Source organism: Lagopus muta, chromosome 2 (genome assembly GCF_023343835.1).
Source record: "Lagopus muta isolate bLagMut1 chromosome 2, bLagMut1 primary, whole genome shotgun sequence".
NCBI classification, from domain to species: Eukaryota; Metazoa; Chordata; class Aves; order Galliformes; family Phasianidae; genus Lagopus; species Lagopus muta.
Genome location: NC_064434.1, coordinates 3,602,138 through 3,627,947, shown reverse-complemented (window position 1 = coordinate 3,627,947; position 25,810 = coordinate 3,602,138). Strand labels below are relative to the sequence as shown.

Below are 25,810 nucleotides of genomic sequence, written 5' to 3'. Positions count from 1 at the left end.
CTCCTTGTCCTATCGCTGCACACCACCGAGAAGAGCCTGGTTTCCAGGGGTCTGGAGCACCTCCCCTATGAGGACAGGCTGAGGGAGCTGGGTTTGTTCAACTTGGAGAAAAGAAGGCTGCAGGGTGACCTCATGGCAGCCTTTCAGTACCTAAAGGGAGCCTACAAACAGGAGGGGAATCAACTCTTGGAAAGGGTTGATAACAGCAGGACAAGGGGGAATGGTGGGGAAATGGTTTTAAGTTGAGGGAGGGAAGATTGAGGTTGGATGTCAGGGGGAAGTTCTTTCCTATGAGAGTGGTGAGGTGCTGGAACAGCTGCCCAGAGAGGTTGTGGATGCCCCATCCTTGGAGGTGTTCAAGGCCAGGTTGGATGGGGCCCTGGGCAGCCTGGTTTAGCATTAAACGTGGAGGTTGGTGGCCCTGCATGTGGCAGGGGGTTGGAGATTCACGATCCTTGTGGTCCCTTCCACCCCTGGCCATTCTGTGATTCTGTTTCAACCATTTGCTTCCCACCTCCCTTTAGATATTCACAAACACTGATCAGATCACCTCTGCCTTTTTTTCCTCGGGCTGAACAGACCCAGGTTTCTCAGCCTTTCTTCACACAAGAGATGCTGCAGGTCCTTCATCATCTTTGTGGCCCTCCGCTGGACTCCTCCTAGGAAATCCCTGTCCTTTTTTGTACTGGGATGCCCCATCCCTGGAGGCATTCAGGGCCAGGCTGGATGTGGCTCTGGGCAGCCTGGTCTGCTGGTTATTGATCCTGCACATAGCAGGGGGTTGGAACTGGATGATCATTGTGGTCCTTTGGAACCCAGGCCATTCTATGATTCTATGTGGCCTCACCAGGGCAGAGCAGAGGTGGAGGATCACCTCCCTCAACCCGCTGGCCACACTCCTTTTAATGCACCCCAGGATCCCATTGGCCTTCTTTGGCCACCCTGCTTGCTCATGGCCAGCTTGTTGTACATCTCATACAATTACAGAACCATGGAACCATTAAGGTTGGAAAAGAGCTCTAAGCTCACCCAGTCCAACCCCAGCCCACCCCACCGTGCCCACTGCCCACGTCCCTCAGTGCCACATCTCCACATTGAGCCCCTCCAGGGATGGTGACCCCACCACCTCCCCTGGGCAGCTGTGCCACAGCATCGCTGCTCTTTCTAAGGAATATTTCCTAATATCCCACACAACCCTTCCTTGTGCAGCTTGAGGCACAGCACAAGTGGGGTTTTAGAGGGGCTGATGCACAGCTTACAGAGAAGAGAGAAAAAACGAAATTGTTGGACATAAGAAAAACAAGCATGGGAGCATCTCAGCCCTGAGCTACGCCAAGCAAAGGTCAGGCTGCAAGTCAGTTGTCCTGCAGGTGATTTTGGTCAACAAGATCTCAGACAGCACAGATGGCTGCAAAAGCAAACAAGAAGGGGCATAACGAAGGGTTCCTGTGTGAGTCAGCATCTCAGCTGGGCTGGGCACATTGCTAGAGATGTGTTTGCTTTTGGATTATGGTTTTCATTCCCAAAGCATAGAGAAAAGCAGAGCGAAGGGTTTTACTCTTTGCTGGTTAAAGATTATACTGAAAGGCAGTTACAGATCCAAAGGCCTTTGCCCACAGTGCATCCAAGCAAAAAACACAGCAGTAAAATCCTCACTTTCCTTGCATTAAGCTCTGTCTTGTAAAGCCTTCTAAACCAAAAGTAGCCATTGAAATGTGATGGTGCCAAAAACTCATGCTGAGGTATAAATGGCAGCAGGAAAACCTACAGACTTCTAGAGAAGTAGAAACCCTTCCAAACGAGTTGTATGTAAAACCCTTCCCATACTGCACATAATCAGTAGATGGGAAACAGGGGAGGAAACGTGCCTGGTCATTCTCTAAAGAGAAGTTTAGCAATTTCAGGATCTGGAATGGGATGTGAAACCATCTTTTAGGATGACCTCTGGTGCTCACAGTTCTTGCAAAAACTGTCCCAAAATGTCAAAGAAAGCAATAAAGATGCAATGATACGGTGTTAAATGGTGCCAATATGTTTTTGCATTTCTCAAATAATTATTGCTCAGAACCAGGGTATGGAATGCAGCTTCTTCTATGGTTTGGTTTGGGACAGGAGACTAACGTGCTTCTCCCTGAACCCAGAGCCTGTGCTGCAGGTTCCTTCTGGATGTGTGCCTCCACATTTTGCCTAATTCATCTTAATTGGAAGCTTGTAAGCACTACGATTTGACTGCCAAAACAGCACTGTGGTACATTCTTTTGAAGATCTTTTAATTTTCTTTCCCTCACCTCATTCCTCCATAGAATCATAGAATGGCCTGGGTTGAAAAGGACCACAGTGAAGATCTCGTTTCAACCCCCTGCTGTGTGCAGGGTCACCAACCAGCAGACCAGGCTGCCCAGAGCTTTGTGGCAGTGCAGCCTCCTGGAGCATCTTCTGCTGATGGTTCATCTCCCCATCCTGCCCTGCATGTGTTTGCAACAGAACATCTCCAAGGCGTGGGGTAAAGATGGGCATAATGTGGTTCTTATCAAACCCAGATGAATAACCAGGTCAAAGCAATTGGTGAGCAGGATTCTGTAAGGATTCTGCCTGAGAAATCACAGAATCACAGGACGGCCAGGATTGGAAGGGACCTCAAGGATTGTGAAGCTCCAACTCCCTGCCACAGGCAGAGACACCAACCTCCCTGTTTAATACCAGCCCAGGCTGCCCAGGGCCCCATCCAACCTGGCCTTGAACACCTCCAGGGATGGAGCATCCACAACATCTCTGGACAGCTGTTCCAGCACTTCACCACTCTCAGAGTAAAGAATACAGTAAAGAAATGCTGGGAGAGTACTGATAACATCCTCCCCTCCACATCTGAGATATCCTGAATTCAAATCCTCATTCTTGAAGCACGTGGCTTTAAAAAGCTCACCCAAATGTGCCAGCTGTTAGCTGATTCTGTTGGACTTCAGCTTGCCAGAAGCAGCTGGGGGCTGTTAACAGTCCTCCCCCTTCTAAGCCCCTTCTGCTTTACAGCTCCCTGCGAGGCTGAAGGTCCCTTCTGGTGTTATTTATCACTCTGGACCCATGCAACAGCATCTTCCCCCTGGTTCCCAGCAGATCCTTGCATACAGGGAACTCCGGTTGTGCAAGCCCTGGTGACTCAGTGTGCTCACGAGGAAGCAGGTGACTCTGCTGGGACGTGACTCAGGAATGGGTGACATAAGCAAAAAGCTTCACTGTGGCTGGGAGGCACTGAGTCCAGATCTGAGTGAATCCACAACTGAGAGATGGTGAGAGCAGGATCATACATGGCACGGGAAGTTAAAAGCAGGAATATTGTTTGTTGCTTGGAAATGTATGTCCTGCCATGAGCAGGGAGGAGGATGGAGGGAAAACCACTCAGGGCCTCTATTCCCAGTGTGTCCCAACTTTGCTTTGGGAAAAGGGGGTACAGTTAATCTTTGGCTCTAAGGCAAGGCAAAATCTTTCTCAAAATTAAACATGAATAGCATTTTCACACTGGAACAGGTTGCCCAAGGAGGCTGTGGATGCCCCATCCCTGCAGGCATTCAAGGCCAGGCTGGATGTGGCTCTGGGCAGCCTGGGCTGCTGGTTGGTGACCTGCACACAGCAGGGGGTTGGAACTGGATGAGCATTGTGGTCCTTTGCAACCCAGGCCATTCTGTGACTCTATGATTTTCCATATTTTGTAACAAAAGATTTCTCTTGGTTCCCTTGCTTCATCGCCTCTCTGATGTCCATCTTCCTTTGACTTCAAGCAAACAATTGACCATACTGCATCTACAGTGTGCTCAAGTGAGTGCCAAGCTTCTCTCATGCAAAGGTCTTTCTGCATGCCTGGCATATAAAGGAAGATGAGTAAAATTTGTCCTGCATCAGCTTTGGGAGAGATCTTTGCAGCATCTGGATGGGAACTGCCCAGTTCCCTCAGTTATTGGATTTCACCAGGCATCTTGGCCAGCTCTCCCAGCAGTGTTTGGCTCTGGTGAAGCCATTGGTGAGCCTTGCAGTTGGCAGCCTGGGGTGGTTTTTACCTCTGTGACTTTGGGTGATTTTTTAATCCGTGGGCCACGTTTCCATCTGTGCTGGAGGGGCTCCTGCCCCAGCTTTTCAGGTTGGGCCTCCCAGCTAAAAACAGTTGTATGATGATTCAAAGCCAGGCTGGATAGGGCTGTGAGCAACCTGGTGTAGAGCGAGGTCCCTGCCTATAGCAGGGGGTTGGAACTGCATGATCTTAAAGCTCCCTTCCAATCCAAACCATTCTATGAACCTAGGATTCTATCTCAGCCCCTTTCTGTGAGCACCTCCCTTTATCACTTGCTGAGCTTGCACTTTGGAGACACGTGACTGCCATCTCTGCCCTGGCTTGTGATAGAAAGTGAGACCTGGCTGTCCCTCCTGCGGTCTCCCCCTGCTCAGATGATGTGTTTGCATAAGAGGAGCTGGAGTGGAACAGCTCTCATGCTTCAGATAGAAACCTCCAGCTGGCCCCGGGGGAGGAAATCCACTGAAAAGAAGAAGTGGCAGAGCAACCAGGGCACTGACACACTGTGAAAATCTGCATGCAGAGCATTTTTCTGTGGGTGCTTGAGACACCAACCTCTGGCCCACACAGCATCACCCAAACCCTATGGCTGAGAGCAGTGTCTGCAATCTTATTGCTGTCATTGAAGTTATCTCTTTCTCCTTGCATGAAATACATTTTTTGGGAATACTTTTAGGTTAACATGCTTGTCCTGTGTTTGGCATGGGTAGAGATATAAGGGATAGAAGCTGTGTCATAGAATCACAGAATGGCCTGGGTTGCAAAGGCCCACAATGCTCATCCAGTTCCAACCCCCTGCTGTGTGCAGGTCGCCAACCAGCAGCCCAGGCTGCCCAGAGCCACATCCAGCCTGGCCTTGAATGCCTGCAGGGATGGGGCATCCACAGCCTCCTTGGGCAACCTGTTCCAGTGCACCATCAGAGAGACACCAGCCCTTTTGCAGAGCCATTGTCAACCGAAGAGCAATGGTTTTAAACTGAAAAAAAAAGGTAGGTTTAGGTTGGTTATGAGGAGGAAATGTTGCACGGTGAGGGCAGTGAGGCAGTGGCACTGCTGCCTGGAGAGCTGTGGGTGCTCCATCCCTGCAGTGCCCAAGGCCATGGATGGGGCTGTGAGCAGCCTGGTCTATGGGAGGTGTCCCTGCCCATGGTGGGATTGGGGCTGGGTAGGATTTAAGGGCCCTTCCAACCCAAACCATCTTGTGATTCTATCAGCTTCCCCATTACAGAATGCACAATCTGACAGAGCCCAGGTGGAGAAAGCAGCCAGCCTTGGTCTTTGGGGCTGAGCTACAGCCACTTTGCTGGGCAGTCTCCTTCCTTCCACCTGCAAAGCTGGGAGAAGGCTTGCTGCCTCCTTGCAAGAAGGGAAACGTCCCAGTATTCTTCAGAAACGGGTGTTTGTGGTGCTCTGGTGAAAGGTTATCTCAGCAGGCACCGTGCCAGGTGCTCAATGACGTGTGTGCATCCTTAGTGCACTGCTGGCCTCCAGGGACCCGTTCTGTCCCTGTAACCCTATTCCTTGCTCTTTGCTTTATTTATACATGAGCCCCAAGGGGGGGAAGCGGAAATAGGAAGAGGAATGGTGGGACTGGAAACTGGGGTCACTCCTAAGGAGGTGGGACGGGAAGGACGAAGCGCTTGGAGGGTTTGCTGAGGGACCACAGACTGTGAGAGATGGCTGCCTACCAGCCAGCCTGGGGCTGCTCGGATGCTTTAATTGGAATGCAGTTAGAAAGCAATGCAGGAGAGGGAGGCTGACGGGGAGGTCCCCACAGGTGAAGGAACGCTCCCCTGGAGGGCAAAGCCCGGCTGGGGACCTCTGGGTTTTACTGGCTGGGACCCGAGCAGTAGGGAAACCATTCTGCTTGGGGTTTCGGTGGTTCTTCATGCCATCTCGTGGTCAGGGAAGGCTTTGCAACGAGCTGAAAGCCGCCCGGCTCCTGCTGCACCTTCCCAAGGCACGGCGAAAGCTGCTCGTGGCAACAGATTGGGCAAGTCCAGTTCTTCGGAGGCGATTTCCATCATCCCGTTCTGTAGCTCTTTGGGAATGGCTCCCCTAAGGAGCCGGGGCATTTTTCTATTTCTCATCCCATCCCATTTTTACCTCCTGAGGGGAAGGTCCATCCTCCAGCAGAGGGCAGAGATGGACGGGGGGGGGGGGGGGTTCATCTCACCTTCACCCCAACCCTACATGTATGGCCATTGCCTCCGTCCCTCCGAGGGCATTCAGGTGGTCCCTCTCCTCTTTCTGCCCCTCCCTGAATGAGGCAAAGGCAAATCCCCCTCAAAGGAATGGAAAACCAGGAGGAGGTGAATTGTTGGAGCTGCTGAATGCTTATCTCTGCCTACAAGAGAGATTGAATCAAGTCCAAGCCCTGTGATGCTGCTGTTGGTGTCACAGCTCTTATTGACCCAATGCAGATACTGAAGGGAGCATTGCAGAGACCTGCTGGCAGCTAAACAAGGAGCTCTGCCATCACAGCACAAAATACCTCCAAGACCAAAATGCCAGAGGTGTGTGTACATCAGGAATGGACAGGAAGCTGAGCACCTGAAGATCTCAGTGGCAAGAGGACCAAACCTCTGCTACTGCCTAACAGGAGCCCACGTGTCTGTGAAGCTTGCTCAATCTTTGCAGCTGCAGAGGTCTGAGCAAATAGCTCCTGGCTGGGGCAGCAGGGCGTCCAGTTGGGAACAGGGCTTGCCAAGGGATGCAAAAACAAAAAGTAAGGAGCAGATGGGGTTTTGGAAAGGTTTTGTGTGTTACTTTTCTCTGGTCTCACTGTTAAATGATGCTGTGGAGCTGGCAACATATTTTCAGGTACTTAAATGCACGAATCTTGCTTTCACCAGCAAGAGTTTTCATTCCCATCTTAGGCTGGGAGTCCCTTTGCCATGTCCAAGGGATGTTAAGGAGGGACAGGGGAATGAAGATTTGCTCCAGATCATCTCCTGGCAGTGGAAATGGGAAAGAATCCTGGAAAACTCCAGCTGGAGATGAAGATTGCAAAGGTTTGGGAAGCCTCGTGCACAGCAAGCCCAGAGGTGCTAAAGACCTAACAATGATACACAGAGCATGAGCTAATGAGAAACAGCTTCCCAGCTTCACAGTGGGATTATCTGGGGGAGAGATGGGAGCATCTCGTGACAGCCGTGCTGAGACAGAGCAGTCAGGTTTCTGCCAGGGCTCCTTTCCAAGTTCTCACCACCCCTGCTGCCTTGCAAAGAATTTTCCTACCAGCTAAATATATACAGCAGGAGGAAGGTAGTAAGTTTGACTTGATGGGAATTGTGATATTCTGGAGCTTCGGAGAAGTTTTGCTTTTTAGGAGGAAATCCAATAGTTGAGTTGATTCCTGGATGATTAGGTAGCATGTTGGCTAAGCTGAAATGGGTCTTTTTTGTCACAGTATCATTAAGGCTGGAAAAGATCTCTAAGATTGTCAAGCCTGACTCCAGCTCACACCCACCATGCATATTGTCCACTTCCCTCAGTGCCACGTCTCCGTGGTTCTGGAGCACCTCCAGGGATGCTGACCCCACCACCCCCATGGGCAGCTGTGCCACTGCATCACCACTCTTTAGGACAAGAAGTTTTCCCATGAGGTGGCCTTTTTCATGTGGAAAAAGGGAGAAGGTGTCCCAGCACATGGCTTGGACAGCCCTTGTTCATGGAGCTGTTGGTGCCTCCAGATGTGTGCATGGTGGGGACCTCAACTCATCATCCGTGTCTGACCCTGGGTCTTCATTCCAGGACATCACAGTGGTGCAGGAAGTTCCTGTCATGAAGAGTTGTAATGATGGATGCTAGCCATCATCATCATCATCAACATAGAATCATATGTTCATAGAATGGTTTGGGTTGGAAGGGGCCTTTAAATCATCCAGTTCCAACCCCTGCTATAGGCAGGGACACCTCCCTCTAGACCAGATTGCTCACAGCCCTATCCAGCCTGGCTTTGAATCATCATACGACTGTTTGAGTTGGAAGGGGCCTTTAAAGTTCACCTAGTCCATTTCCCTGCAGTGAACACCTACAGCTCAGAGCCCTATCCACCCAGACCTTGGGTGTCTCCAGGAATGGGGCACCCACTGGCTCTCTGGGCAAGCTATGCTGGTGCCTCACCACCCTCACAGCAATTTTTTTTTCCCTTCTATCCAATCTAAACCTAAATAACGAGAGCTCACAGAATGGGCTGTGTCATCCTGGCCCCATGTGTCCACCAAGTGTCCACCAAGGTCTCAACTGTGTTGCAAGAGGTGGCCCCATCTCATGGTCCTGAGTCATTCCAGCATCAAGCAGAGTGATGTCCTAGCCCTGAGCTCGCACAGACCCAAGGGAACAAACACCACAGAAGTGGGGACCTCCTGCTGGGAACCCCTGTGTCAAGGGCTTGGGCCTCCTACCATCATCCCCACCTTCCTGTCTACTGCAGTGCTGAGCTGCATGTCCCAAGGTGAACAAACAACTGTCCCAAAAACGGGATAGAAGCACCCACTGAAAAAGCCAGGACCAGTGTTTACGCCAGAAGATGCACAAACATCTCAGCTGAACTACCTTGACCTCCAAAGGAGGCTTATTTCTGCTTACCTCTGCATCCCTGGGGTAGCCCATAGCACAGTTATTCTTGGATCCCGGTGCTGTCGTTTCCGCCTAATGCTATTTCCTTCAGTGCAGGGTCAGAGCCACCACTCTCCCATTGAAGATCCTGGGTTGCCCATGGTCTCTGGGATGGCCTCTGCAGAAGGACGTCGGCCAAAGGAGGAAGTGTTTTGACAGGAGCCAATGGTGCAGGAGCCGGGGAGGCTGGAGGGTGCTGGGTGAGGAAGAAAAACAGGAAGGTGGTGGTAGATAAGGAGAAGAACCTGGAAGAGGAACATAGAGGAATCATGGAGAAGGCATGGAAATTGAAATTCTAGCTTCTGCTACAGCAGACATCGTGCTGCAGAAGGAAGCCACCAAGACAAAAGTGGTCCGGAGAAGTCTGTCATTGCATTAAGAAAATGCCCCCAAAGCTAGGTGTGGGATGATGGATGGGGATCTTACAGGTCTGCACGTGGGGTTGTTCCTGGCTGGCTGAATCCATGTGCAAAACTGTTCATTAGCCTGTTGTGAAATCCTGACAGTCAAGGCCTGACCGAGGCACTGCTCTTGGGATAGACAGCCCAATTGAAGGGGTTTTCTAGGGGACAGGGCTCAGTGGGAACCCACAGTTCTGGAGGAAACATCACATAATGTTACATAGCAGACATTTGTGCCAATGTCCCCGGTCTGTCCAGCCTCAAGGTTCCCTTTAGAATCACACAATCACACTACTGTTAGATTAAAAATGGCTGACACTATCATCAAACCAACAGTACCAAATCCACCACCAACCCATGTCAGTAACACCCTGGCTACACATCCCCCAAATACCTCCAGGGAATGGGACTCCAGCACCTCTCTGAGCAGCCCATTCCAATGCCTAGCAACCCTTTCTTCCTGATATCCAATCCAAACCTCCCCTAGCACAACGTGAGGCTGTTTCCTTGTGTTCTTGCCATCTTCCATCCTGATCGCTGCTGTCCCCTTTGCTGCAGACCTCCCCAGAGCACAGATAGGTGTGATGAGGGACACGTAGCATAGTGGACCTTCAGAATTGTTTCTCAATCCTTGGGATGCTGGAAGTGTGTCAGGTCTAAGACCTGTTCACTCCAGGAAAGATTTTTGGGGGTGGTCCCTGGTATGTATTGATGGCCAGTCTGTGTTCAAGGCTTGTTCAGCTCAGTGCTCTATAGATGGGGTTGAAAGCAAGGTCTTAGTCCTTACAGATTACAGACTGTTGTTTCATTCCTTTTTTTGGTAAGAGAAATCATGGAGGTCCTTTCAACGTAGCTAGACCAACAGATCTGATGTATGATGACCCCAGAAGTGAAGAGGTTAATCCTACAAAGCAATGAGATGGGGCAGAGCATCCCTACCCACAGGATGCAGGCAGATGGGCCCACCAGAACTGCCCTGCTAACCTGTTCCAGGGGCTGTTCCTGACAGTGCTGTGTGATGGGGGGGCCATCACCATGTCACTGTCATTCCTCTCTTTGTGCTTCCCTTGGGATCCCCATCTCTCTGGCACAGGATGGGACACGACATGATGATAATATTTGGGTTATGGGAGCCAAAGTCTCCTAGCATTTCCAGGCATGTCTCGGGCAGCTGTAGGAATGTGGGACTCCAGGGTCTGTCCCTCAGCATCCTACTGCTGCTTTGGGTATCTCTGGGTGTGCACTGAAGCCTGCATTCTTGTCTGGTGGGTCTGGATGTGGACATGTGGTCCCACGGTGACATAGCTGGTAGGGTATGAGGTGGTGCTGCCTGGGATGGGCAAGGACGAGATCCCTTTTGGCCTTTCAGGTGGAAAAATGCCTCTGAAAAGGAAGTCTGAAAATGCAAGAACAGAAATCCCCACAGCTAAGGCAGATCCTGGACTACACTCTGGGAATTGCTAGGTATGGGAATGGGTTGTTCATCCGAAGAGAGCAGAAGACAACCCTGAGACACGGTCTGCTCCTTGCACTCCTTTGTTTCCTCTGTACAAAGGGAGAAGGTGGGGAGCAGGGGGTGGTGGTGGCCAGGTTGTCCTCTCCTTGGGGGGTGGGGAGGCTGCATTTGTGAATGGAAATTCGCCACCATGTCCCTGCTTGGGTTTGTTATCTCTGCTGCTATTTTGGTCAGCAAGAAGCAGGCAAACCCTTGCCAGACCCTGAGAGAGGAGCCTGGAGAAGCAACAGGAGAGGGTTGGGAGTCGGAGCAGCTCCTCTGTCGTCAGAAGACGCCAATCCCAGCCAAGGTCTCCGCCAGTCCGGAGATAGCGGGGTCCTCTGGAGACTGGGCTCAGCCCGGGATCATTGAGCTAAGTGGGATCGGTGACAGGCTGCACATGAGTGCTGATAAGAGCCGGATAACAGTAGCCAAACTCCCACGGCCTCGGCAGGCACGGCCGAGCACCCTGGGGACCGGGCGAGGTGCACCCCCAGCTTTTGTTTTCACTGGGATGGGGGACAGAAATGGGTTTGCATCCCCCCCCAGAACAAAATTTGCGTGGTAAGAGGTGGAAATCACTTTTTATAGACATTTTTATTATTATTATTATTTTTACAGAAGGGGTTTTCGTGCAGAACGCTTTTGCTTTTCGGTTTGCTCAAGGGGAAAAAATAATACGTCGGAGCCACAGGATGTTTCTGTGGGAGGTTTAATTCTGTCAAAAAGCACTTTCTTCAGTATGAAAGAAAGTGGTTCTTCCGTAACAGTCTGTGTCCCAAGATAGCCTCTGTTACTGTAAAGACACAACAAGGACTCTATTCTAAGATATTTCTAATAAACGGTGTCTGACACCCTGGGCACCTCCTTCAGATCCCAGGTGATCCCAGGTTGCCCTGGCTGGAGTTAGGGTGGATCAGAGAGTCGTGAGGTCCCCTCCAGCCTCAATGGCTCCATATCTTCATGAGCATTCATCTTCGGGACACTGCGTTACCTTTGCCTCCATCTCACATGTGGGTAAACTGAGGCAGGAAGACTTGGAGAGCCATTCAGAAGCAGGAACAGAGACCAGCCCACCACGTGTCAGAGCAAATGCTGTAGCTGAACAAGTGCCAAACCTTAAATAAGGAACTTTCTCTTGTCGATCCTTTATTGACCTCTTGTTTGCTGGGATATTGGCTCAGGCAGTCACAGCCAAGAAAAAAAAAACACTGTTTTTTTATTCAGTATTTATTTCACTGCCTGGAAGATGGATCAGCACCAGAGATACTTCTGGGCTGGTGCAGAACCCTCTCGAAAGTCTTCCTGCATGTACTTACTGACAGTGTTTCTAAATGAGTCAGAAGTTTTGCTTTAAGATTTCTCAAGGAGGACAAGCCACAGGGGGAACCTCTTCTCCTTTCTCCCTGTGGCTCATACAAGAGATTCCTAGAGCTAACCCATGCATGGCTGAATGCTAATTTGGGATCTGTCTGCCTCCAGAGCCACCATCATGCTCAGCAAATGCTACCCTACGTATTTTTGGCCAATGTATTTCTGTCCTGTTTTTAATTCTCGTGCAGTTGTGCCTTGGTCCATCCAAGCTGGTTGAAGTTCCACTTGCATTATCCTTTCCATGACCCCAGAAGTTGGAGTCTTACCCCTGTACCATTAGCCCATCATACTTCCCTGGTGCAGATATCACCCCTCAGAGCAGGTCCCCCCACTTTGGTGACCTGCAAGAGAGAAAACAATAAAGGAAAGAATAAGAAGCATTTGGGCAAGGAAGCAACTGGAGGTGTCTCTGGACTCTGCCAAACTCCTGCAGTCCAGCTGTGCTGCTTTATGTTCTGAATGGATGAGTATGGAGAAGCTTCTGGGGCCCTAAGGGAAGCTCTTCTACTCCTCACTTGCCTGGACAGTGAAAGAGCAAGCTGGCAAGAGTCTTCTGTCCTAAGAAGCTACACAACATGGATGTAGTACAACAGATGTGTTGCACTTATGTATAGATATGAGAGAATTTCCAAAAAAATGAGGGACTTTTTTCTCTTCACAGTACCTGGCTGGCTTTATAACACCACTGCTTCATTTCATAGAATCGCAGATCATAGGAAGCCTGGAGTTGGAAGGGTCCTTAAAGCCGATCCAGTTCCAACTCCTGCCATCCCCTTCAGGGATGGGACACCCACAGCTCTGGGTAACCTGTTCCAGTGCCTCAGCACAGAATATCCTCTCAATAGCTAATCTAAATCTCCTCTCCTTTAGTTTAAATTCACCCTTCCCTTTCTCCTGTGTAAGAAGTTGTGCAAAAGATGACCACTGCTTTCATGAGAGTGTTACTGCTGCAAACTCATCTATTCCAGACTCATCATCCATCCAAACCCACTCTTCTCTCCTGTGCTTGAGATACAGAAGGGATCCCCACATGTTCTGAGGTTCATTTTTATCTCATGATGGCCCAGCCAGTGTCACAGGGGCTGGCAATGGCCAGTGAGAAGATTCTGCCTGGCCTCCAAAGTCATCACCAGCAATAATCATTTCACTGAACAAAAAAAAACAAGCACTTTTTTCCTCCACCTTGTGCTTCCCATGTGTTTTCCCATGTGTTCAGTGCTGACCCCTGAAATCCCACCTCTAACCTCACTCAGCTTCTTGCCCTACAGACCAAGATGTGTCGCCATCACAAGTATTGCCAGCTTGAGACTTCTATGGCAAAGCTTGACGAACGTTGTAGTTTCCTAAAGCTGTGGCATCAAGTGTTTATTGGTGTGGATTGTGTTGTTTTGTTGGGTTTTTTTCCTTCTCCAAAGACTGAGGAAGCCAGGTTTCAGGCTCTGCTCTGCAAAACAAGACTGTGGGCCAAGACCCTTCCTTCCCAGAGCCTGACAATCTGATCAGTGCAAAAACATGATGAGATACAACGTGCAGTTGACAACTGGGATCATACCCCATGAGGTCTTGCTAGCCCAGCCAATATCCCTCCAGAAAGTCTTTCCATTTGTACGTATACCCATATGAATTAAGAGATACGTTTTCAGGAAGAGAGTTTTAGAATCTTACCCAAGGAATTTGGTATAGTCCCTACTGGGCCAGCAGGCTGTAGGTCTGACATAACTCTGTTGCCAATGTGCTCCTCCAAAAACATGTTTTCCTCTCCTTTCATAGGTCTGGGGAGCACGGGGTGAACGAAGGATGGAGAGGGAGGGCATTCGTACCTATCCACCTCCCTTCCTTTCCCCCCTTCTCTCCATTGCCCTCCCCAATCCCTTCCCCTCTTCTCAGCAACGATAAGCTTGCCAACGGAAAAAATGTTGTCACACATATCTCACTTCCAGCGTGTGGGAGTTGCTGATAGCAGCCTGAAGATCTGGACAATAAAGCCTCCTGACAGCTTTCACGTCCCTCCCAGGCTTGGGGAAGGGTCCTGCTCTTCTGTGTGCAGCACTGAAAGTTTAGGGTTGGAAAAGGGCTGCTTGGTGGAGACCCTGGGGAAAGGGGGATGGAGTAGAGGAAGGGCTCACCTACCATCCCACATCTGGGATGCAAAGCCTTCCCCCGGAACTTTCAGCTCTGCCTTTCATCCCAGGGTATATCCAGACCAAGAGCCACACGTTTTGGCAGCATCCTGGAAAGCCAAATCCCAGATTTGCAGCCTGGATGCTGCCTGTGGTGTTTGCCTTGGAGCTGTCCCATCGGTTCCATCCTCAGGGAGCTGCAGTGCTCCTGCACTGTTTTTCCTCCACGTGGCCCAGAGCACCTTGCCAGGAGGATGAAGTCATTTATTTATGCCTGGAAAATGTACTTTATTACACTCTGAGACATCAGCTGTGACCAAGTGACATGCTTTTCTCTGACACAGTCAGAAATGTTTGGAGGTCAAGGCACTACGGATCCATCTCCCTCTTTGGGCTGCATCTCCCACCTCCCACCAGGCTTTTCCCTCCCTGAAGATGTGTTGTAGGAGAGAGGAGGCACAGTTTGGTTCTGGGTTTACCTAAAAATGCTTCATTCTTCTCTGATCTTTTCTGGAAGGGGCCCTGGGCAACATGATCCAGTGGGTGGCAACTGTGCCTGTGACAGAGGGGTTGGAACTGGATGGCCTTAAGGTTTCTTCCAACCCAAGCCATTCTGTGATTTGGTGACTTGATGATTTGATGATTCAGTGGTTCAATCATTCGTTTTTTTGATGATTCTAACATTCTAAGACTCTATGATCAAACCTTATTTCTTAGAGAGAGAAGAGTGGGTGACGTTAGATATCATTGCTGTTCCATGGACAATAAAATTTTCTCTTCAGAATTGGGTAGAAAAATGTCAAAATCCTTTGGAGGAGGACCTTTTGCTCCATCTCACAACAGTTCCCATCTTCCCAGTACAGTCACAGCCAGCCCTGTATGCATACCCCACACTTTGGGTAAGGAATAGAGGTTGTCACCTCCCTCCCTCTGCTCGTAGGGCTCATCCTCCTCCTTGAATGGCACAGGGGATCTTTTAACCCTTCACAGACAACCACATAGAATTTTCCAGCTTGCCTGCCCAGGATGGGAGAGGTTAACCTCAGCAGGAGCCTCATTGACTCCAGCACATAGCTGATAGCAGGCTCCATCCTGCTGCAAGCTATTTCCCCCCTTGGCTCCTGCCAGGAGCTGTTTCCAGCACGCACACACACACACACACACACACACCCTTCTCACAAGGCTCCCATTCAGCTCTCCCACCTTCTTCCCCACTCGGGTCCCCACAATGTCATCCTGCCCTGATAAGGAGTGGAGGCGGCTGCGGGAGGAAGGCTCCCAGTTGCTCCCGGCGCCAGGCTGGGTAGAGGCAGACGTGTCGACCCTCACCTCCTCCGACACTGTCTTCTCCTCTACAGAGCCAAAAACAGATGACATCAGCCCCTCACTCCCCCCCTAGAGTCCCTATCGGCCTCGTGGAGCAGCGTGTGCATGGAGGAGCGAGGAGGAAGAGCAGGGAAAGGAGGGAAGAAGAAGGCTGGAGCTGGAAGTTGGTTACTTTGGCAAGCGGACAAAGTTCTGCACAGCCTCACCAGGCAGACTTCAAAAAGGTGGAAAACTGGAGGCTTGCTGCTGGCAGGTCTTGTTATCAAGGGGAGCCTTATCTGCTCCATGGGGTCTGGGTGAGCCAGAGTGGCTGCTAACCTCTGGCTGAGCTATCCCAGCTCCCTGAGGAGCTGCACTGTCACTCAGAAGAGAGGAGCAGCATCCTGAGACCAGGAGGCATAAAGAATCATAGAATCCTTAGAGTTGGAAGAGACCTCTGAAGGCCATCTAGTCCAACAGCCCTGCAATGCACAGGGACGCCACAGCTGGATCAGGTTGCCCAAGGTCTGGTCCAGCCTTGCCTTGAAAGTCTCCATGGACACCACATCTCTGGGCAACCTGTGCCAGTGCCTCACCACCCTCACTGTAAAGGCATAAAGGCATCCTATTTGCAGCCATGGATCAAGGGGAGCAAGTTTGGGGTATTCCCAGCCCCAAAGGTTATGGGTGCCCTGTCACCCATTGATTTAATTCCTCTCCTAAGTGATGCTCTGCTCCCATGAGTCCTGCTGCAGAGCACTTCATGGTGAGCAGCTCTATTTCTTCCTGCATCAACAGCTGACCAGATTTTCTCCCTGATGTTAATGCATCTGGCCTATTCCCATTCATACTTCCACCCACCAGATGAGGCAGCGATACCCCTCATGTTGTGTTAGAATATGAAATATAGGAACTTATTTTTTCTGTCCCTAAAAAACTCCAAGGCCTACTGTCTATGCCAGCTGTCCCTTCTCCAGCCACCATTCAGCTCTGTACATCAGGGTCCTTCCCTTCCCTTCCCTTCCCTTCCCTTCCCTTCCCTTCCCTTCCCTTCCCTTCCCTTCCCTTCCCTTCCCTTCCCTTCCCTTCCCTTCCCTTCCCTTCCCTTCCCTTCCCTTCCCTTCCCTTCCCTTCCCTTCCCTTCCCTTCCCTTCCCTTCCCTTCCCTTCCCTTCCCTCTTTCCTTTCCTTCTGCAGCAGAAGCAGAGAAGCAGGCTGGGACTGCCACCTGCTGTCACCAAGCCTGACATAACTGGATTTTTTTTTTCTCCTATTCAAACGGCATTTTTTCATCTATTCATTCATCCCCCACATCAAGTGCTTTGCACGTGTCAGCACCCAGAGCCCATCCAAAGTCTGGTTGGTGGCTTCAGCCCCCTTCTTCTGCCCCATACTCACAAAAACAGACAACCTGGGCAATCTCCTGCCAGCAAATGAGGCTGGAAGAACTCCTCCAGCTGGTTTTTATCACCAGCTGCATGGGGAACTTGTCTTTTTATTTAACTCTCCTACTGTGTCAGCATGAGTGAAATCACAGAATCGCTGATCCACAGAATCATGGAAAGGTTGAAGTGGGAAGGGACCTCAGGTCCAAGCCCTGGCCAAAAAGGGACACACACAGCAGGATGCCCAGATGGTTTGGATGCATCCCAAGCATCCTTAAATGCCTCCGTGTGAGCAAACAAAGCAAACCCCAAGCATTATGAAGGAAGGTCCAGATGCAGAAAGACATTGAAAACTCAGTGGTTTATTGGTGGCAGACAAAATCAGATGTGGATGTAGCCATGGTGTGAGAGAGCAGCTCCTACATATGGTCCTGACTGCGTGGCCCCTGGAGTGCTGGTCCATCCCAGTGCAATCTCTGTCACCTGCAGCAGCGCAGGCGGCCGTTCAGGCAGCTCCCAGCCCAGCTCTCCATGTGGAAGCAGAGCCTCCGGCAGTGGCCATGGTTGTTCCTGCACAGCTGGCTGTCTGAAAAACCTCTTGCTGCAGAGGCAAAGGGCATGGGTGAGCTGCTTAGGGGGCTGGGAACCCAAACAGAACCGTACCGGTTATACTGGGTGAGCAACCAACACCTGCAGTTGGAACAGGGAGCTTCATGGTAAGTGCTTGGGACCTGAACATCAAACACAGCACACATCTTAACAGCTAAACCTAGGCAAGATGGGCAGCTGTGGGTTGGATGTGTCAGGTGAAGTGGATCCCTTGGGCAATGTCTTTACACAGAATAGGAACACCAGGCTTGGAGATTCTGGAGAGGAATGCACTGATGGGTATGCAACATCAGGGAGTGGACAAGTCCTTCTCCCTCCTTTTATCCTTAGGACTTAAGTTAACTAAATGGGAGTGTAGACACACCACATCAATAAATCTCCTCTTCTTGATTATCAGAGTTGGTTTCTATAGGGGTTACATCATCACAGTCCTCGTAATACCGGCGGTGACCCTGTGGCTGGGTGAGACCTGAGCTCCTAACATGTGCATTTGCCCAGAGAGATGGCAGTGCCCCATCCCTGCAGACAGCCAAGGTCAGGCTGGATGGGCTCTGAGCACTGATGGAGCTGTGGGTGTCCCTGCTCAGGGCAGGGGAGTTGGACCAGATGGCCTTTAGAGGTCCCTTCCAACTCAAACAACTCTATGATTCTATATACAAGCAACCAGTCAAACAGCACAGCTAAGGAAGACTTCCCTATTAAAACAGAATCCCAGAAGAACTGAGACAAAGCAAAACAAAAAAATGACCTTTCAATCTTTCTCCCTGCTTTCCTTCCTTTGCTTTTTGCAAAAGTTGCTTTTTGTTTGTCATGGTGTTCTCTCTGCTTTGTAGAGAACAAATCTGTTCCTCGGAAGCAAGAGTCGTGTCAGACTCGACTTGACTTGACTTGACTGCTCTATCTTGTCTGCCTCTACCTGGGGATCGAGTCCTGTCTCTTATCTCTCCACCATCCTACACAAACCTCTGCAAATATTTGGTCCTTACCAGGTGCATCCTGGAGGAGGAGAATGACAACGATGGCAAAGACCAGCTGGAGGATCCTCATGGCTGAACGTGGGTGGGTGTCCCACCACCAGAAGGGCTGTAGGGAGATAGAGAAGAGGGAAATCCTGGATTTATAAGGCTGGGAGTTGTGTAACGCCCCTGGAGCGGAGGGAACTTTGTCAATCTCAGATGCATTTCAACATGACGGCAAACAGTCGCTCTGGGAACTGCCTGCTCTCAGACACCTCACGTTCATGGGGAGGGGAAACAAAAAAAGCAAAAAAAAAAAAAGAAAGCAGCAGGCTTCTGTCAGCAAACTGCAGTGTGCACAGTGAGCACAGACAGTGAGTCTGCTCCTGGTTGCTGCTAGAGACAGGATGTTGGGGCTGACCCAGCCGGGCTGTTGGTGCGTTTGTACACTCCAGCATGCGACGTTGGAAACCTACCCAAGTGTTTGCAGGATCAAAGTGTTTTGTATTTTTCTCATTTCCAACTCCCAGTCTCTGTACATGTTTGACAAAGTCCAGTGTGACAAAACCCAGAGTCTCCTGCTCCTCAGTGCTCCCCAGCAGTGCTGGGTTGGCTTGGAAAGCATGGGATCGTTAAAAACCAAAGGTCTGCTCACGTCTTCCCAACTTCTGGGCTACAAAGAGATGGCTTGCCAAACTTTTGTTTGCAGCTGTCAAGAAAAACAGCAATTCAACATATTTCTTTATGAGTTTATTACACAGGAAAGCTGGGATATGTCCCTGTAATTAGCAGAATCTTTAGGAGAAGCATGTGTATTGAGGCTTGCTGCTGGTTTGTTTTAGTTCTCCAGATCAGTTCCAGGAAATCAGCAAACGTGGGACCTGAATTTCAACTCTGGCAAACAACGCAAAGCAAACAGCAAAGGGAAACCTCCTCCAAACAATAAAAATGGTCAGGCAAAAAAATGAAGAGGAAACATAGAAACGTTACAAAGGCATCTTTTTACAGCAATGAAGCAGCAGAGGGCATCACTAAGTCTTTTGTTCACCATCTGTAAGTCACCTTGATGGCCTTTTATTTGCAGTCAGTGCTGGAAAATGTGCAAGTGCTGTAACGTGGTGGGATGTGATGTGGCCTTTGGGCTTCTTGAACAGGGCAGGGATCACCTTCATCAAACAGAGCAGATAAGGAGCTCTTCACCAGCTGGACTTCGGGTCATGGGACACCGTGTATTTAAACTGGGTGTCCTATAAGCTGGCCACACGCAGCCTGGAGAAAGGCAGCGGGTCTGTGTGCAGGAGGGGTGGTTGCAAGGGTGTGTGTAGACTCTGGAAGTCTTGGTGTTCTGCATACTGGTAGTAGGGCAGCTCTTCAGGCTTTAGACTAAAAGAGGAGATTTAGGTTTTGTGTGTTAGGAAGAAATCCTTTGCTCAGAGGGCGGTGACGCCCTGGCACTGCTGCCCAGAGCTGTGGGTGCCCCATCCCTGGAGGTGCCCAAGGCCATGGATGCTGGCTGCACAGGTGTAGGATTTCTCATAATCCCAGACTACTGTCTTCTCAGGAGGAGAGAAGTTTTACATGGCAATGTCCTTCAATAAAGATTTTCCTTGATCTGCAGCCGGTTACATAAAGGAAGTCTTTTTTCCTCCTAAATTCTGCTCCCACTCTTTTCCCTAAAGTTATTTTTCATGACAAGACCATGAACAGTGAGCCCACATTCACCTTCAGCACATTTCTTTCCTGATCTTAGACTTCTGGCATACACACTAAGCCAGCTGATACCCTCCTAGCACTGCAGGGGATGCTCTGGGAGCAATCTCTGTCCAGAAGGCTGCCCCACAAGGCAGAAGAGATGTTTAGGGAATAATGCCCAAACCCTGCTCGTGGTCAGGTTTACAGACATCTGGTGGGTCATACCCACCATTCCTACCTCCTGGAACATGTAGATCTTCAGGTTCATGAGATATCTGAGTGATGATTGAAGTCAATGAGGTCTCAGCACCCACTCCAATTGCCTGAACACAACATGTTACCATTTGGGATGCTCTGGAGTTCTTGAGGCAGCCATGCTGTCTGGTAGGTGTAATCCTAGACCTACATCTCCTTCTCTTTTGGCAGCTGGAAGTCACCGTGCCCCTGGAGATGGGTTTTATAGGGGTTGCTGATGGTGTATTATTAATGATGTGACAAGAGTTGGAGGAGGAGGAAGAGCCAAACACACAGGGTTAGAAAATACCTTATTTTGCATAGGGGTGTAGGGGACAGCCAGGATGCAAGGGGTTTGCCCACGAGTACAAAGCTCACTTTCCCCAAATAATTCCGGTTCTGATTACTCAGCTGCATTTACAGTGGCATTTTAAGAGCTGGATTTCACTTCAACCCTGGCTATCTTTGCCAAACCAACACTGGCCTGTTGCTTGGGAACAGCAAACAAATTCCAGTGAGGGGGACATTCAGGCCAATGGTTGATGAACTCATATCTCCAGTCATTCAGGAACAGGGGTGAGGACTGGGCTGTCCATAGGGCTGCAGGTGCACAAGAGGCTGCAAAGACCCAAAATACATCTCCTTAGAGGGATGGACTGTTCCTGTGTCTCTTAGGAGATGGTATAGGACTGCTGGCACTGAGAAATGCCTATCTGAGAAACACCTGAGCTACGTGTTAGGTTCAAGTAGCTGAAATTGAAGGGTCATGCACAAATATCATCATTTGGCTCTCTCCCATAAGATCAAAAAACCTGGAGATCATTACTCTGAGTAGCATGCCCTATAATACACTTACACAGAAGCATCTTATGCTGTTGTTTTGCTCCAAGGGAGTGAATGGGTCAAGAAACCATAGAGAAGGGTTGCGTAGGGTACTGGTCTGGAGTGTGCTGCTCTCCAACCTGCATGCGTATCCTTCATCCTTCCTCTGTCCTACTCTGTGTGTCTGTTCGTCTCACCTACTGGTCAGAAATGATAGTAGGCTTTTGGATTTTGTGTCGATTTTTGTTTTGGTTTGGTTTGGGATGGATTGGGCTTTTTTTGAGGATGATTTCCAGCTAGATCGGTGAGCAACGGAACATACAAATGGGGGAGAATGGGAGCAAGCCTTGTTGCAGCAGCTTGTGCCTACCATCCCATTACAACGACGCCTGCAAAAGGAGCAGTTCCAGGTGACCCTGATGGAAATTTGGCTGGCTGACTTCTTCAAAACATACAGGGGGGCAGAAGTCCCATCATCTGGCAGGGAGATTTACGGGATGAGCTGGTGAGCTCATACGCTGCACTTTCATAGGAAAACAGGCCATAAATATAGTGGCTAACGGTCCCTCAGATAAGAGGCGTGAATCACAAACTCTGTGGGCAAATCTGAGGAAGAAACTGTTTGCTTTGGAAAAGAGCCTTGATTTAAATGCCCGCTGTGTTGTGTGTGCTGGAGAGCCGGGCTGCAGCCCACAGGGTGGGGAGGAATTTGGTTCCAGGCTCTGTTTGCAGCAGCAGTTCCCAAGCACTCCTGTCTGTTTGTGGGGATCTCCAGGGGAGGCCTGGCATCTCCCTGTGTGCCTCAATGGCCTGGACCATGCTGCGATGACCCAGGGAGAAGATCCGGGCTGCTCGTGAATCAGGAATGGAGGCAGATGATTCAGTGCCGGACCTCTGGCTCTGGGCCCTGAGCGCGGTGAGGTCAGTGGGAATTTTCCTGTTTGGTTCATCAGAGCAAGAATTTCATCTCCCAGGGAGGACTTTTCCCTGGCTCTGGCCAGCGCCTCAGCTAATTGGCATAACTCTGTCTTTACATCATTGTTTTCTTGCTTGAAGTGATTGACCGAGAGAGATATGGTTTTACCTGGAATCAGAGACCAAGAGCACACTGACAAGGCAGGGGGGGATCAACTTCCTGCTGAAGATGCACAGAAAGGCACAAGGTGGATCTGGAGAGCAAACAGAGTTTGGCTGATGCAGCTTAGAATCATGGAATCGTTTGAGCTGGAAGGGATCTTTAAAGGCCATCTGCTCCAGCAGCCCTGCAGTAAACAGGGACACCAGCAGCTCCATCCATCCTCACCTTGTATGCAGAAAGCTGCTAGATGCAAACTTGCCAGTCACTTTGAGATTTTTGCTGGGAGAAGAGGAGAAGCACCAGAATGCAGCCTAGGGGCGACAATGGACAAGATTCAGATCCCTCCTTCCACTTAAAGCAAGCGAGCCTGGGGTCTCCCTTCCTTTGGCTGCTTTGTGGGAGAGGAGTGAACCCACAGCATTCCTGCATTGTCTGGTTGAGCTGGGGGAAGATTTAATAAAGGGTGGCACATTTGCTCCTGCTATGGCCTTTGCCAACGGTCAAAGGGCTTGTAAACATGTGGAGCATCCTCGTTCCCTTCTGTGCTGTATTTCTCATCCAGCCCTTCCCATTGCCTGTGGGAACCTGGCACAACCAGGGAAGGATGAGTAGGTAAGTGCAGGGGGTTGCACTTGAATGCACTTGCATGTGAATACACATCCTGTGAATGCACAGAATGCACCTGTACTTATGTTAAATCAGGCTGCACTGAAAGCAGTGGAGAAGAAGACTGCCCCATTGCAACTGCTCTCCCCAGGATGGGATGGGAAGAGTGCTGGGTGTCAGCAGGAGAGACAGACGAGCACTTGCTGTTCTGTTAAACCTTGGGTTTATTGTTTTTGGGTAAGGAGAAAGGCACTTTCTCACCTGTGCATGACAGGTAGCAGCTGGATGCCAAAAGGGACAATATATAGTCTGCGTGACTTCGCTTTAGAAAGTCACAGTAAAAGAAAAAGGTCCACAGCCAATGAAAGCTGGAGCAGCTCTCCCATAGAAAGGCACAACACGTCCTCCCGACCCGTTCCTTGCTGGAGGAGCTGCTGCTTTCCACCTGCTGCAGTTCGGACACCTTCAGCTCTTGGTGGGAGTTGGTGACAAAGGTTTACAGCAGAGAATGACGGGTTCAAAGCAGTACTTAGCCAGGTATTCCCCGGGGATGCAGCTCCCCACTCGGCACAAGCCCCTGTCGTGGTTACAGCTATCTGGGCCGTGAGTGCTTCCTGCAGAGAGGAGTGAGCTGGTGAGTGGAAATGCACAGTGCTTCCTTGGGCACCGTGTTCCTGCTGCACCTGGAGCCTGTGCACACACAGCAGCAAGGAGCACCCCCAGCATCCCTGTGCCAGCTACAGCCTGGAAGAAGGAGAAAGTTTTCTCCCAGAGCTTCCAAAACCCAACCCCAGAGCAGGAGAGTACTGAGGTTCCCCAACCAGGCTGCTCCCAGATTGGCTGTATGGTGTTTTAGCATTACTCCGGGGGATGAAATCATGCTTTTCACCATAGTGCCTCAATACCTTATCCAGAAACCTGAGGACACCTTCCCCCATCACTACCTACAGTATTATGGTTTGATTACACAGTGAGGAAAGCTTCCTCCTGTCCCCAGCTTACCACCACCCCCAGCCTTACCGTGAGCGAGCAGGGAGATGAAGATGAACATGAAACACAGGTTCCCCATCGCTTTGGTCCTGCTGGGGAGCAGCAGGGCTGAGCGTGAGATTGTGCAGAAGCCTCTGCATGGCGCTGGCAGGCGGGATGGCATCCTGGAGGAGGGAGGGAGCAGGCAGGAGTTAATTATATCCCGGTGATATTCACCACTCAGCAATCCTCTGTGTCGTTCTGACCCGGCGCCACAGCTCCAAACAATGCTGGTTTGCTTCACTTTTGCTTCCTCTACCTGGCAGCTGGTATTTCGGGTGGGTGGATTGCCAGGAAAAATGAGGTGCAGGGGTTTCTCTGTCCTCCGCCAGCAAAGTGCCCAAAGAGATGATGGGCTGAGCAGTGGCAACCTGCAAAGAGAGGCTCTGGAGTTGCCGCAAGCTGGGAGTGATTCATTTCTATCTGAGCTCCTGTGAATATTTGCTCCAACTAAAACCTGGCTGTGATTTTCCTGCCAAAAAGGCCATTCCATCTCTGGCTTCTGAGAAATTCGGGAGGTTTCATTCCTGAGCATGATGACCACTGGTGGAGGAGGTGGCTGGCTAGCTCAGCAATGCACCACTTGATGGGAATTATATGAGAGAGATGATATGTAGCTTTGCCTGTAAAATCTGCTTGTGATATTCCAGCTACCCTTGCCTGGCTGCTGCCCACGGTGTCCTTTCGACTGCATTAATGCCATTGTTCTTGTGAATAAACCCTAAGCTGGACAGTTCTATGATTCAAAAAATCTCACATTTTCCTTGTTCACTGATTACTCCATTGCACGTGGGCATCTGCACATCAGGAATAGATCCAAGACCCTCTTGGAATGAGAATTAGTCCCTTAGGAGTGGGACTGTGCCACAGGACTTGAATACATGTTGGACAAGGAGTTGGCCTGGGACCTTTTCACAGTTGGCTGCACTGTGAGCATTTGGACTTGCCTCTCTGGGCTGTGTGGTTGGCAAACCTGCAAGGAATGTCTGGCAGAAAGAGCTTGCAGCTATGGACCATTGAGTCCAGAGAGAAACCAGTGTCAAGGAACAGCAGACGACTGAGTGTGTGGGTGTATATGTCAACAAAAACCACCACAGAGGAGCATTTCTCATACAAAAAAAGCACTTCGTTGCAACATCTCCTGTCCAAAAATGGGTCTGGAAGCTTAAATTCCCAATTCCATTGGATGGCTGAATGCTTGGGGCAGTAGGGAGGTTCCTGGCTGAAAACTGGCACATTTCCTCAGACCGTCATGTGTCAACGAGACATTTTTCTCTGCTTGCACAGAGCTTTCTATGATACTGCTTTTGTTTTGGGCCTGGATAAAGGTTTGTGTGCTCAGACCTGTCCAGGTTGGATGGAGCCCTGGGCAGCCCGGGCTGATATGAAATGTGGAGGTTGGTGGCCCTGCCTGTGGTGGGGGTTGGAGCTTCGTGATCCTTGAGGTCCCTTCCAATCCAAGCTATTCTGTGATTCCATGATTCCACGATTCAGGTTTTCTGGCTGTGCCAATTGGCCTTCTCTGCATGTGGATTTTGCTTTGCTTGTGTCCTTCAACCAACACAGGTGTGATGAAAAGGTGGAGTGGCATCAAAGCACCTTCTCACCTGCAAACTGACTTTGGGAAAGGCTCTGGTCTTTTCAGTTGCACTCCATTTGTGATACAGTCTCAGGGAACACCTATATAGTATGCACCTTGAGCTAATAGGTTCAGCAGAAGAAACCCACAGAAATCTTAGAGAAAGAATGTATGGAAGCATGAACATGCTAGAACAAGAGGTGATGGCCTCAAGTTGCAACAGGGGAGGGTGAGGGTCAGATTGGATACCAGGAAGGATTCTATCATAAAGAGTGGTGATGCAGTAGCACAGATTGCCCACTGAGGTGATGGGGTCACCGTCCCTGGGGGTGTTCAGTGTGCAGATGTGGCACTGAGGGACGTGGGCAGTGGCTTGGTGGGGGTGGGCTGGGGTTGAATGTTCCACATCCGTAAGCAGTCTCTATATAGACTTGTTTTCAGCA

At 50.2% G+C, this 25,810-nt stretch overlaps 1 protein-coding gene across 1 annotated transcript; it reads right to left on the bottom strand.

Moving 5' to 3' along the window:
• Nucleotides 1–13,952: 13,952 nt before the first annotated feature.
• LOC125689830 (gallinacin-13) lies at nt 13,953–24,191 on the bottom strand. Its single transcript, XM_048937506.1, has 5 exons — nt 24,048–24,191; nt 23,780–23,913; nt 18,358–18,454; nt 17,246–17,363; nt 13,953–14,043 (listed from the first exon to the last, which is right to left on the bottom strand). The coding sequence occupies exons 3-5, from the start codon at nt 18,416–18,418 to the stop codon at nt 13,953–13,955; spliced, it is 270 nt and encodes an 89-aa protein (XP_048793463.1). The 5' UTR covers nt 18,419–18,454; nt 23,780–23,913; nt 24,048–24,191.
• Nucleotides 24,192–25,810: the final 1,619 nt, after the last annotated feature.

Coding starts and splice junctions, on each gene's coding strand:
- LOC125689830 (XM_048937506.1), bottom strand. CDS start 18,418: ATGAGGATCCTCCAGCTGGTCTTTGCCATCGTTGTCATTCTCCTCCTC. Junction 17,364..18,357: donor CCTCCTCCAGGATGCACCTG/GTAAGGACCAAA, acceptor TTGCCTCTGCAG/CAAGAGGTTTTTCAGACAGC. Junction 14,044..17,245: donor GGCCGCCTGCGCTGCTGCAG/GTGACAGAGATT, acceptor CCCTTTCCCCAG/GGTCTCCACCAAGCAGCCCT.